The sequence below is a fragment of the Muntiacus reevesi genome, chromosome 1 (assembly GCF_963930625.1).
Source record: "Muntiacus reevesi chromosome 1, mMunRee1.1, whole genome shotgun sequence".
Taxonomy (NCBI): domain Eukaryota; kingdom Metazoa; phylum Chordata; class Mammalia; order Artiodactyla; family Cervidae; genus Muntiacus; species Muntiacus reevesi.
The window spans coordinates 69,849,567-69,863,796 of NC_089249.1; the positions used below are offsets into that span (position 1 = coordinate 69,849,567).

Below are 14,230 nucleotides of genomic sequence, written 5' to 3' on the forward strand. Positions count from 1 at the left end.
CAATCAATTCAGACACTAGAACAACCACAATTTGTGGGCACTTTATACTTATAGAGCACTCTCCCAAACATCCCAAACTCTTCACGCAATATCTTGTTGTGCTTTAACTCTCACAACAAAATCACACAGTGTGTTCTCATCACCCTCATTTTACAGATGAGAAAATCATGTTGAAGGAATTTATATTCTTTTGGTGCAACAGACATATGTTTAAATTCTAACATGTGTCAGAAATTAAGGGTGAACATGTATTCACGAAGATCTTTGCCATTAGTGACCTAACAACCTGAGGAGACAGAAACCTAAACGAATAATTTCACATAATATGGTGTGATAACAGAATATGCAGAAGTTGCACCAAATGTAGAAAAATAACACCATTCAGCCCCAACCCACAGATTCACGGAGATTCCAGGGAAGGCGGGTGAGAAGGGAAGAAGCATGTCAACTAAACTAGAACTTGAATGAGTTGTTGGCTCACAGACAGGGAAACTAGAATCTGAATTTGGGTTTGTCGGACTCTCCAATTCATGTTTTTCCCTATTCTGTGACATGGTAGGTTTTCAATGGATATTCAATGAGTGACAGACAAATGAAGGAATAAATGAATACATTATGCGTCCCCCTATGGAGAGAATGGCTGAAATATCAGTCCAAACGCCCACATTCTCACCAGCTGAGCTAACCAGCTAATTGCAGGTTAGGGAATTCCAGGAAGGCTCCCTGGTTACAGGTAAGGTGGTTCTCAACATTGGACGCCCTAATTCACTGCTACCCACCTCTCAGAATTGGTTGGTAGGTCCTAGAGTTGAGAAGAGGACTCCCCACTTCTTTCTACTTCCGCTGCCTCAAAAACCTCTTGTCGTGTCCTGGGCTTTGCAGACAGTGGAAAATAAACTACAATAAGTAAGACCAGAGTCCCATCTGCCACAGCAAAGATTCCCTCAGAATCCCACACTAAACCCCTTTGGCTCCAGATAACTCTGTGTAAGGAAAACGGATCCTCATTCTCCTACGCCTACCTCCTCTGATATTCCGGATTTTGGAATGGAGGAGGGCCAGGATCCCCAAGACTGGAAGATCAGAGCGGCGCGCCCACATCCTCAAGCCATTACATGGGGCCGCCTCTCTCCTCCCACAGCCCCCGCTCCCCCGGGTGTGCGGAGCAGATGCCTCCAGTGCCAGCAGCCCCCGTTCTGCACTTCCTGCTTTGCAGCCCAAATCTCTGCCTTCTGTCCTTCTATGCTTGGCGTACACATGCAGTAAGCTTGGAGCCTGTGTGTGCCGCCATTTCACAATTTAAAAATCCCAAATAGAGACAGGTGGCGGGATTCTCCCAGAGAATTAAAAGAAAGACGTCAAGCCCCACGCCGCCGTCTGAATCTGGCTACCAGTGAGCACCCCAGGGGTGGGCGGTTGGGGCTAAGGCTATGATTTCAGTAGTAAAAATGCAGAATCTACCCAAACCATAACAAGTTGTTTTTATTCCTTGGTCGCAAATATTTCTACTCAGAATTTCCTCTTGGCTCTTCCCAATTCTTGAGACAAGTCGGACTTATTTTGAACAATTAACGGAATCCATTTGTGGAAACGTGTCATCTCCATAAAATCACAATGGTTTCTTGAAGGAAGGCAACATGAAATGGACCTTACAAAGTCGCAGACTCTTTGGTATCATTATTTGCATCAGTTTGGGGGCTCATGAATCTTCATTGCCTGCTTGAGAATTAAGATTTAATGAACCAACTTCTCCATGGTGGGGTAAGATGGGCTGCAAATTTGCCACTGAGGCAAAAAATCACTGTTATTTTCCTTTCCTCTAAGGAAGTAGGGTTCATACACTGGGGGTCAGCAGACATGTTTCTGAAAAGGCCCAGATAGTAAAAAAAAATTTTAGCTTTTGTGGGCCATGAGAATTCTGCTGCAACTATTCAACTCAGCTTAGGTACCAGAAAGGAAGTCACAGACAATATGTAAATATATGAGCATAGCTAGGTTTCAATAAAACTTTACAAAAGCAGGCCTGTTTGTTCTACCATCATCGAAGTAACCTCTAAAGATATCAGAACTGGCATTAAACATATTTTCCAGGTGATCATTATACAATATATCTGGAAACCAATGTGTCTCAAATCTAATCAACTTGCAAATTCTGAAGTCTGCAATTCTGTATATTCAAACAAGCTCCCAGGTGATACTGATGTTGTCAGTGGATGTTGCTTTAATTAGCAAAGATCTATTTCCGAACTCTCCACAAAACCCAATACCGGGGTAGAACATAGGAACTGGTGGGTACCAGCAGCCCACCAATCAGTTCAGTTCAGTCGCTCAGTCGCTCAGTCGTATCCAACTCTTTGCGACCCTATGGACAGCAGCACACCAGGCTTCCCTATCCATCACCAACTCCCAGAGTTCACTCAAACTCAAGTCCATCAAGATGGTGATGCCATCCAACCATCTCATCCTCCATTGCCCCCTTCTCCTGTCTTCAATCTTCCCCAGCATCAGGGTCTTTTCCAGTGAGTCAGTTCCTCTCATAAAGTGGCCAAAGTGTTGGAGTTTCAGCTTTAGCATCAGTACTTTCAATGAATATTCAGGAATGATTTCCTTTAGGATGGACTGGTTGGATCTCCTTGCAGTCCAAGGGACTCTCAAGAGTCTTCTCCAACACCACAGTTCAAAAGCATCAATTCTTTGGCACTCAGCTTTCTTTATAGTCCAACTCTCACATCCATACATGACTACTGGAAAACCCATGGCTTTGACTAGACAGGTCTTTGTTGGCAAAGTAATGTCTCTGCTTTTAACATGCTGTCTATATTGGTCATAGCTTTTCTTCCAAGGAGCAAGTGTCTTTTAATTTCATGGCTGCAGTCAACATCTGCAGTGATTTTGGAGCCCCAAAAAATAAGGTCTCACTATTTCCGTTGTTTCCCATCTATTTGCCATGAAGTGATGGGACTGGATGCCATGATCTTAGTTTTCTGAATGTTGAGTTTTAAGCCAACTTTTTTACTCTCTTTCACTTTCATCAAGTCCACTGATATCCACTCAGTTTCTCTACCTCCAAAAAAAATAATACATGGATAATACTATGCTAAATATTATGCTAAAGTCAAAATAACTGACGGATACTCAGACCATGACTAAGAGGGTCTCACAATCTTTTGGAATGGGAGTGGTGGGGGGGCATGCAAGTGGAACCTCATACACATAAAAAAGTAATCAATACAAGAGACAGTGTGAATGTCTTTTGTAAGACAATGAGACATCAGTGAAAAACCCTGACAAATGCTGTGAATGTCTAGCAGGAAGACCCCAATCCTTCTTATCCATCGTAAAGTGAAGAATGAGGGGCTCTGTAATCCAGGAAGCAGGAATTTTGAGTAAGCTCAGGGTCAAGAGGAAATTCAGTGAAGGGTTCCAGTCAGAAACAATATGATTCCTTCAGCCCGCAATAGCAGAATAAAAGAGTTGATATAATATGAGAAATTATAGAGCATGGAAACAATGGAAATAAGATTCTGTATAGAGGCCCTAGATCAACTCTGAGGGCAAAATAGTTTGTGACTGACTCTTAAATCTACCCTTAAAAGCTACAAAGACTAAAGCCAAAACAAGAGATTGAGATCTTAGAAAACACTAACTCAGAGTGTTTCATGCATATATATTTTGAGGTCCCCCGATATTTCCCCCTGAAGGCTTATTGTTATGACACCTTAAATCTGATTCACTTCCCTGATAGCTCAGTTGGTAAAGAATCTGCCTGCAATACAGGAGACCCCGGTTCAATTCCTGGGTCAGGAAGGTCCGCTGGAGAAGGGATAGGCTACCCACTCCAGTATTCTCTGGCTTCCCTCATGGCTCAATTGGTAAAGAATCCACCTGCAATGCGGGAGACCTGGATTTGATCCCTGAGTTGGGAAGATCCCCTGGAGAAGGGAATGGCTAACCATTCTGGTATTCTAGCCTGGAGAATTCCAAGGAGGACTCGCAAAGAGCTGGACACGACTGAGCAACTATCAAAAAAATAAAAGAAAATCTGGTTCAGAAATGCAACCACACTCAGCAAGAGGGGCATCGGAAATGAGCATCTCCCAAAGCAAAGTCATCCATCCCGCCTGGAGCATGTTCCACACAGATGCTGGATCTCAAGGATGGTATCCAGATGTCTCAAACCAGCCAGTGATCAGGCTGGCACCTCCCTCCTTTGCAACTCTATCTTTCACCACTCCTCCTCCCCAACCCTCTGCTCCTGGGAGATGGCTATTTCCTCCTTCCCCTCCACCTGTATGCCCAGTTCCATCCTTGTTTACTGGTCATTCTGCATCCTTGTTGTCTAGGTCTGCTCCATCAAAAATGAGTGACCCACACCTTTCTCTGTGTATCGAATGTCTGCCTGGCCTCCAAGCCCCACCCCCTCCAGAGTCAAGGCATTTATCCTCTGACCCGCCCAGCCACAATTGCTGCTTTCCTTCCTTCAACCTTTCATCACTCTCTCAACATATCCTCACCTGCTTGGAGTGAATTCTCTTCTGCGTTACTTCTCTCTGTTGTTAGCCATGAGCAGCTTAGGCTGGTTACTTCTCATTAATACTTGAATCATTCCAAGTCTCTTCCAGAGTTGCTTACATATCACAGGGGCTCAGTAAACAGTGTTATTATTTCATCAAGTAAAAATACTATGCAAAGTCCTTGGATCCCATGAGGAAAAAAAAAAAAAAAGGAGCATGTTGTCTAGCCCACCAGTTCTTTTTCAGATCACTGCAGTCTGCTCTCAGGTTCTGCTTTTCAGAATGTTTTTTGAGCCTGGTTCATCAGGAAATGTCTAAGTCAACTTGCCCACCTCCGGCGCATCTCACCCCACCCCACCCCCGTCTCTGTACAGGGCTAGCCTCCTCCATGTCTATCAGGCTCCCTGCTGTCATGCAGTCACACACCCTCCATAGTTGTGGCTCCCTGATTAGATGCTGACCAGGATCTTGCCTTCTCTAAAATGATCCAGGCACAGTCCAGTTCCAAAATCTCTGACCCTCAGGTTTATTGCAGCAACACAATTAAAGTGTGTCATTTATCCCAACCGTAACCCATTCTGTGACTAAGCAGGTGTCTCCAGGGTTTGCTCCTGTCACGGCCCCAACTTCCACCCACCCCGCACCTCCAGCACCCCCCATGCCATCTTCATGCCTCAGCACCCGTGTCCCCCAGGACACATGAAACCAGAACTTCCCATCAGAGATGTTCATGAGAAACAGACCACTCGCAATGAGAAAAGGACGGCCTGCAGCTCGTGAAGGAGAATCAAGCTACAGTTGGAAATACAAGCTTTTCCTTTAAAGGAGAAAGTAACTTTGGCAGCAGTGCTCTTCCAAGCCGCCCTCCAACAGTGTTGAAAGGACCATTTTGGGAGAGAGGGAAAGGGAGAAAGTGCGAGTGACAAATGGGAGTAGAAAATAGCCAAAGAGAGGGAGACAAAGGGAGAGGAGGCAGGACCGCAGTGAGAAGGCACAGGGGAGGAGCGGGGAGGCAGAGCAAGAGAATGGGGATTAAAACACAAGAAAAGGAGAAGGGTGCAGAGGTGGTGGTGGAGGGGCGGGCAGGCCGGCACCCCTGGGTCTCACAAACAGGGGCACCCAGTTCTGTGGGAGTCCTGCCTGTCTCCCACAGGAGCTCTGCCATCCAGAAGAAGACAGGCTGTCCACTGGCTTATTAGAGGCACTCAGCACTGAGAAGTCTATGCCAGAGCCCCTTGGCCCAATACAGACAACTGAACAGAATTCAGGGAATCTATCTCCAAAGACACTTGTTGATCTTCTGTGCTCAGCCTTCATTAGAGATGTAAGATCTTTGAAGAGTTGGTGAGCAAATATCCAGAGTTTCTATTAATAACACTCCTTTTCCCTCACAAGTGTTCCGGTTTAGATGCTAAATACTTGTTCTTCCTATTAGTAAGAGACACAGGAAGCCGAAACTTATTGAGTCTTTAAGCAGATTGAAACACTTGGTCTCATCATTTTGAGAAAAGGAGGAAGTCTGCACTGGTCACCAGAAGAGACCAGCAGGGTTGAATGAATCCAAAGTCCTTGAGATAATTCTCGGCACAATACTATGATGGGAAGAGTGGGGAGGCACACAGACAAGGTGCTCAAGCCAAAGCTATTTATAGCACATCTTGGATATTGAAATAATAATTTATAGAAATAGTCATTAAGATTGGGTGGCAGGGGAGGAAAAGACCACAATGATGAGTACTTTTACCCTTCTGAGAGGTAAAATGGAATGAATCACAGATAAATAATGTTTGAGGAGTCAAATGGAACAGAGAAACTCTGCAATCACTTCTGGTTAGTGGTTAAATGCAGCTATGGATTATTCATTCTGAAATGTACACCATGAAGGCTCGAGTTAAAGACCACTTAGCCCTCCAGTATGAAGAATCTATTGGAAGGAGGAAAGGAAGGAATGAAGGATGGAAGGGAATTGGTTTCAGGGCAATCTATGGGAAGAAAGGGACCCAAGTTATTTTATCACCACAAGTAGGCTAAGGAATATTGGGGGAAGGTGAGCAGTTTCCTAGACAATAAACAGAAAGGAATGTGTAATCCCAGGAGCATTGTTAGTGAGAAGAAATCTCCTGGGGAATGTAAGGAAACAGTACTTTATCCTCCTGCCCTTCATCCTTTATCCCAAGGATTCTCCACATTATTTACTGAATAGTGCATTCATTCAACAAGTGTCATAGAAGCTGCGAGTTAGATGTAAGCCTAAGTCAAGGCACTGGGTCCCCAGTGAGCATCTTGCACGTGCCAGAAGCCACACTAGATGCTAGGGATACAGGCATGAAGGAGATGTTCTCTGCCTTTGGTGACCTATGGACTGAGAGGGTCTCAGATGTATGAAATTACTACACACCTAGTTTAGTTGGTAGGATTCAAGTCTGCTAACAGATGAAATGAGAAGTCTCCTTCAGACCAAAATTCACCTACAGCTGGCCACCTGGAGCCGTGCAAGTGCTTTGGGTCTCCTCATGACGCTTTGCAGGATATCATGCTTCTTTTTTTGCCTTGAGACCAGGAGCTAAGTGGCCCACTTATCTGCAATTAGCATCCCTGGCTAGGTTTTCTTGTACTTTTAACTTTTCCAGACCTTATTGTAGGGCTCTGGTTCTCTTATCCTGGTTTTAATAGTTCTATTAAGTTGTTGTTGTTTTTTTTCCCCTAAACCACCTCAAATTATTGCTGGAAGCAGGAAATTGATTTAAATCTTTTCTAAATGGAATTGTACTATTAGAAGAGGCCTAGACTGATCCAGGAAACCCAGAGATTCCAGTGGGTCCTGTAAAAACAGGGGAGACCTAGAGATCCTGAGAGTCACTCAGAGCTGGGGATCCAGGATGCCCTAGGATGAACCTATACTCTGGGTTGGCCACAACCGGATCCTTGAAGTGCAAAGAGGAAATGGACATTCAATACCAGGTTCTAGGATACAGGGCTTCCCAGGTGGCTCATTGGTAAAGAATTCACCTGCCAGTGTAGGAAGTGTGGCTTCGATCCCTGGTCCAAAGATCTCCTGGAGAAGGAAATGGCAACCCACTCCAGTATTCTCGCCTGGAAAACCCCATGAACAGAGGCACCCAGTGGGCTACAGTCCACGGAGTCACAAAAGAGTCAGACACAGCTTAGTAGCTGAACAACAAAGACAGAACCCAGGGTTCGCGCCTCTCCATGACACCGACCAGGGTAAGTGAGGGGCTCGAGGGGGCCACAGTCACCCCCAGTCTCCCGTGGTTACACAGCATCAGTGGCCAGCCCTACTTACATCCATGGGTGCAGAGCATTCTCTGAGGGACAGGATCCTCAGGAAGGGCTGGCCTCTGCTTCTCTTCAATTTTTGCAGCTTCTTTGCGTCAGGTCGCAGCCTTGGAACTTTCTAGAGCATTGAACCCCCGACCAGTTGTGGATCTCCTTTTAGGAAGGGGGAGAAAAGGGAAAGCAATGCTTTGTTACAAACTTTTTCTTCATTCACATTTTCTTTCCTGCTTGGCATTTCTGTCCACCACTATTAAACAGAAGCCTCCCAGCTGCCCCAGGCTCTGAAGGAATTTGCCAGGTCCTCAGAGACTTTGTTTATAGGGGTTACACAATTGATATTTACCAATTTAGAAATTAAAAACTGTGAATTTTAAATTTACTACTTATTTCATTAAAATATAATTGTATGTTAACACATAGTAATTTTTTATAAAAATTTTTCAAAAAAATACTTAGAAGACTAACACTGCTTACTATTTTTAAAAATCTCTTTGATATCTGACTTAATCAAATAGACCCTCTTATCTGCTTCTAGATTCAGTTTGTTACAATAATAATGCAAGTCGTTTAACCTCTGGAAACCTCCACCATACACTTGTGGGAGAATGAGAGTGAAAAAAAAGCAAATCCTAATGTTATTTTGAGAATAGTTTTGATCTTGTGAATCCCCTAAAATGGTCTCACAAACTTGCAGGGACCCCCAGAGCTCCCTGGAAGAGCTGCTCCATATTCATTTCAGACTATTAGTCCCTGTTTCAAGTACAACTAGTTATCAGTTGATTGAGTAATTTTCTAGAACCAGCCTACATGTATGTAAAACTATATGGATGTACAGTGTTTTTAATTTAAAAAATCAAGTTTTAGTGTCCTGTACATTTCACTTTGGGCTTTCTGTTTACATGTTGGTGGTGGTTGCATTTTAGCATATGTAATTATGTCATTCCTTTCTAAAGATCTGTTGTTTTCCACTAAATGGATATAACCATATATAACTACATAAGTGCTGCAGTGTCCAAGTGAGTTGATGAACAGCTACCAGAAGTTGGCAGCTTCTTCACTGAAAGATCTAGAACTTAAAGGAAATAAAGTGGCCACACAGATCAAGAATGGATGTCACATATGTTAGAATAGCTTTCCTCCAGCTTCTAGTTTCCCAGAACTAGACATGCAGCTGAAGCCTTCAAAATCTGAGAAAATATTCAAACTCTTGCTCTACTACTGTCCTTTCCTAGTTGGGGTTTATCTCACTATTTCAGAAGAAACTCGTACTAATATCTCTGCACCTACCTGTACAGGAATGTTTACAAGCATCAACCTCCCAAAGCATACTCACTGTCATCACTGTCAGGCCATCATGGGGGAAGCGCCAAGTGTCCCCAAGTATTTTATTTTATTTTATTTTATTTGGCCACACCATGCAGCATGTGAGATCTTAGTTTCCTGACCAGGAATCAAACCTAAGCCCCCTGCAGTGGAAGCACAGAGTCTCAACCACTGGACCTCCAGGGAAGTCCCCCAAACAATCTTTCTGGAAACTAGTTCCCTGTGGCACTAAGGGTGGCAAAGGCTAACCCTGTTAGATCACAATTTTCCTGACACAGAAAATGCGTCACCTAAAGGAAGCCCTCACCTCATATGGCTAATTTGGTCTAATTACATTGAAGGATTCAAAGGCTAAAATGTATGCAGACAGGAGTTTACTAACCCAATATTGTAAAAACATAAAATTAAAATTCTTCAGAAAATCACCCCTCAGCTACATGCAAAGGAGAATAGCAGGATACCAAAACCAATATTTTATTAGTTTTGGATTATTTACCTTATTTTAAGGTAAAATGCCTTATTTTAAGGTAAGATTATTTACCTTATTTTATTAGCATTTGATTAGATCAATTACTAAAATTAATTGGTTGTTTCCTTTTATAGATTATTGATTTTTAAATAGATTAATAATTTAATATCAACTTAGCCAATATCAACTTAGGCCCAGTATTTCTAGCTCCTAGTATATACCAGGGACTTCAAGTGTTATAGATGAAGAAAACATGTTCCTTGGCCTTGATGAAGAAGATATAGTGGACATTATAAGATCTGATACATATATAACTATATATATATATATTTGTGTTGATGACATAATAAGATAGAAAAGAACAAGATGCTAAAAGAAGGAGAAATCAAGACAGTGGAGTGTTCAGGGAAGACTTGAAGGAGGAAGGAGGCATCATTTGAACTGACTCTTGAAATATAACTAGGATTTTGTAAAAAAAAAAAAAAAAAAAAAGGTAAAAAGTCTAAGAAAAAGGAAAAATTTGAAAATGCAAGTTATGTGGCTGGAGGACAGGAACAGCACAATAATTGAAGCTAGAGCTGGAAGATGGCTGAGGCTATAGATGCTAACAAGAGGTGAGCATGTGTGACCCAGGAAAAGTTTTGGAAGAGAGGGATGGCAGGGTGAGGGAGGCTCTATCCAGCTTAACCTGGCATGTGGGGTGCTTTATAGGGGAGAGGGGAGCAGAGTGGCCAATGGGAGGCTGACCTAGAACAATGACATCAGGAAGGAGTCAAGGACGCCTGCATGTCCAGTCTGCAGGTGACCAAGAGCACATCACTACAAGTAATGAAACCTGGGAAAACTGGAAGAGGACTTGGTTCAAAAGGGGTGATTGTGAGTTTCAGTTTGAACATAAAGAATTTTATTTCCTTTCCAAAGGAACAGCAAATACATCAAGCAGAAGAGTAGAAATCTGGGTCCAGCATTCAAGAGTTTGATTCCATCAACAGATGAATGGATAAAGAACATATGTATATAAGCAGAATGGAATGATGTAGTAGACAGCATCACCAACTCAATAGACATGAATCTGAGCAAACTCCAGGAGATAGTGAAAGACAGAGAAGCCTGGTGTGCTACATCCAAGGGGTGGCAAAGAGTTGAGCAACAAGAAGAATGGAATACTAACACTATGTGTTCAGTCATTTAAAAAAAAATTTGCAATTTGCAGCAACATAGACGTACTTGGAGAGCATTAAGTGAATTGTTGGACAGAGAAAGACAAATACTGCAAGGTGTCACTTATATGTGGAATCTAAAAAGTAAAACTAGTGAACATAAGAAAAAAGCAGACTCACAGGTATAGAGAACAAACTAGTGATTACCAATGGGGAGGAGGGATGGGCAACATAGGGGTAGGGGATTAAGAGGTACAAATTATTAGGTATAAAATAATCTGGGCCTCCCAGGTGGCTTAGTGGTAAAGAATTCACCTGCCAATGCAAGAAACAAGAGATTGATCCCTGGGTCAGGAAGATACACTGGAGAAGGAAATGGCAACCCACTCCAGTGCTCTTGCCTGGGAAATCCCACGGATGGAGGAGCCTGGTGGGCTATAGTCCATGGGGTTGCAAAAGAATCGGAAATGGCTGAGCAACTAAACAATAACATAAAATAAGCTACAGGGATATATTGTATAACATGGGAAATACTGCCAATATTTTTACAATAACTATAAATGGACCATAATATTTAAAGACTGTGAATTACTGTTGTATACCTGTAACTTGTACAATATTGTGCATCATCTAGACCTCAGTTTAAATAAACAAATGAGAGAGTTTGATGTTATAGGTTCATATTTGAACATCAAGTACATAAAGGCAATAATGGAAGTCTGAGGCAGATGGAATGGTCTGGGAAGGAGGAAGAGAAGAAAACTGAAGACAGAGCCCTGGGGCTCATCTGCACTGAGATGGAAGAGTGTCTCCTCTACCACCCTCCAGTAACAGTCAAGGCAACTTGACCAACAGCTCCTCTTCACAAAACATCAGGTCTCCCTGATCTAACCCAGCTTCCTTAGTTCATAGATAAGGAAACCCCAGGCCTGGGTGGTTAACTGATTATCCAAAGCCTCACAGCTGCTTGTCAGCAAGACTGAGACAAGATGGACCAAGTGACTGTTAGGAATCAATCTCACCTTAGCCATTGGATAGTTGTGTGCGCCCCACCCGACACGCTTGGATTCAGAGAGCCTGGGAGCAAACCAGAAGCTTCGTGCACCTCTGCCCCCCAGCCCACTCTGCGATGGTGCCCTACCACATAATCAGCGCAGGGCTCAGACCACCTCTGACTCATCTTGTTGTCTCCATCCCACCACTGTCTCTGCCGCCAGCATCATTACAGCGTAGAAAAACCAGATTATTTTCCTCCTCTGCATATGCACATGACCACAGACTCTGGAGTTGTAAGAGCTAAAGAATTCATCTAGCATTAGTATAACCTCTGTGCAAACAGACCGGAAGTAGTTCAATACCAGAGACCAGTCAGTACTAGACCCCTGACGAAAATTCCAAACTCTTTTTCTTTCCATTACACTACCAACCTTAAGTGCAAGAGACTTACTTTTTAAATATTCATTTGTTTCTTTGGCTGCACCAGATCCTAGTTGAGGCACATGACCCCTTAGTTGCATCATGTGGGATCTAGCTCCCTGGCCAAGGATCAAACCCAAGCCCCCAGCATTGGGATCATAGTCTTGGCCACTGGAGCACCAAGGAAGTCTCAAGAGACTTATTTTTAAGACAAACTTTCTTGTCTCCAATCTCTTGAAATGTGTCCTATGTAACCAGTTTCCCTCAAGATGCTTCTTTAAAAAAAGAAAGAGAGCTTCATGATCCAAAAGTTTGTTAAGTGTTATAAGCCACATCTCTCTCAGAAGGTCAAAATGCTCATTTCCATATTATAGACCTTGGGACATCCTCGCAGTAAACAAACCTGCTTAATTCTCTAAGAATAGTTCCCAAACTTCTTACGCCACAGAACTCTGGCCCTTGCCCTCCCCTATTGTTTTCTATTTAAAAACCCACAAGTTTCCAAGGATTGTACTTTGGGAAGTACCATGTTTGTCCAATTAGCAAGATTTCCTTCATTAGGTCCCGACAGAAGTGCCCGTCCTGAGAGGTTCTCCCTGCGGGAACCCAGATGGGGAGGGATGAAAGACAGAGAAGGAAAAGGAAGCAACCACATGAGCCCAGCTTCCTCCAGGGCCATCCGCTCTGCCAACATCAAAGGGCATTTGAAAAACGCGTGCTCAGGATCCTGGTTAGAAGCTTAAGGCACTTGTCTCCAGCCTGAACTTCTTGTGGGAAGGTGGGTCTCCAGGTTCTCACACACGCCACATCAGTTAGTGTGGGGCGTCACCCTGCTTCTACCCCACCACTAGTAGCAGTGGTGTCTCACTGGTGTCCTTCAGGTCACCCACGGCAGCCCTACCTCGTCCTGGCTCCTTCTGCCATCCTTGTCCAAACCTGGCCACTGCACACCTAGAGGGCTGAGGAGAGCCTTTGGATGACTCTCGCTGGCTTAACTCCTACCCCGCGATTTCCCTGACATGCTGCAGTCACATTAATCTTAAACAACACTGCACTTGCTATAAGATAAAAGAAAATGTTCAAAATTCCACAACATCTGAAGCTCCCCTTGATGTAATAAAACACATCTATGCGACGCTCTTTTCTCCATGCTCCCCAGCACAAATTCCCACCATCCCAGGCTCGCGTCCCCACTGTTCCAAGCCAGCTGATCCTAAGCAGTCTGACGGCCAAGCCTCTGCTTTCCCTGTTCTTTGCTTCCTGTCTGTCTAATTCCATCCAATTCTTACTCCACTTCTAGCATCCAGCTCCAGTCCCCTGGCAATACAACCTCTTCCCTGCATTTTAGTGTTTGCAGACACTGAGCAACTAGCCGCACATTTCCTTTACTGTTTCCTGAATTTTCTAACTGATAATAAACTCAGGAAGAGAAAAGACTGTGCCTTATGACATTCAAGTCACTTAGTAAGTACTCAAAAAAAATTTTTTTTGCTTAATAAAGGAATAAATCCATGTTGACCTCAGAACCACGAGTTAAGCAGAACTCTTGGAAAATGCCTACAACACTGGAGGAAAATGAGCCCCTTTCTGGGCCTCAAAGGCATTTACACTTTTCTATTGATCTTAGTTTTAGGAAAGGAGAAGATTGATTCTGTCTCATCATGGGGCACCTGGCGAGTTTTCATTCTTTTTTTTATAGACAGAGCTATGCTTTCTGCCCCTTCTCATAGGCTCCTTGCCATGTTGGCCTCCAGGAGAGAGTCTAGACTGAGTACATTAAGTGATATTTAAGCATGTATCTCTAAATTTTCCAAGGGTCTGGCCAAAAGAATGTTCTTTCCAAGAACATATTCTCTATTGACAATTGTTCCTTCTTTCATTCATTCTTTGAATTTAGTGGGTCCTTGAGATACAAGGATGGATAAAAAACAATCATGGGCTGTGAAGCACCCACAGTCAAATGCAGTTTTACTCTAAATGGAGGCAAAGGAACACCTGCAACAGAATCAGTCACCTGAGGGAGGTTGCTAAAAACACAGGTTCCCTGGACA

General features: G+C 43.4%; 1 protein-coding gene across 5 annotated transcripts in view; it reads right to left on the reverse strand.

The window, feature by feature from the left end:
* Positions 1–14,230, reverse strand: part of DDR2 (discoidin domain receptor tyrosine kinase 2) — a 150,992-nt gene that overhangs the window by 118,155 nt on the left and 18,607 nt on the right. For 4 of the 5 annotated variants that reach the window (XM_065946665.1, XM_065946647.1, XM_065946656.1 and 1 more), the window contains one exon: positions 7,819–7,964. The exons of the other annotated variant lie outside the window; for it this stretch is intronic. In XM_065946665.1, coding sequence (XP_065802737.1) covers positions 7,819–7,824 — 6 coding nt within the window. In that variant the 5' untranslated portion in view covers positions 7,825–7,964. The remainder of the gene's footprint in view (positions 1–7,818; positions 7,965–14,230) is intronic. 5 annotated transcript variants of the gene reach the window in all.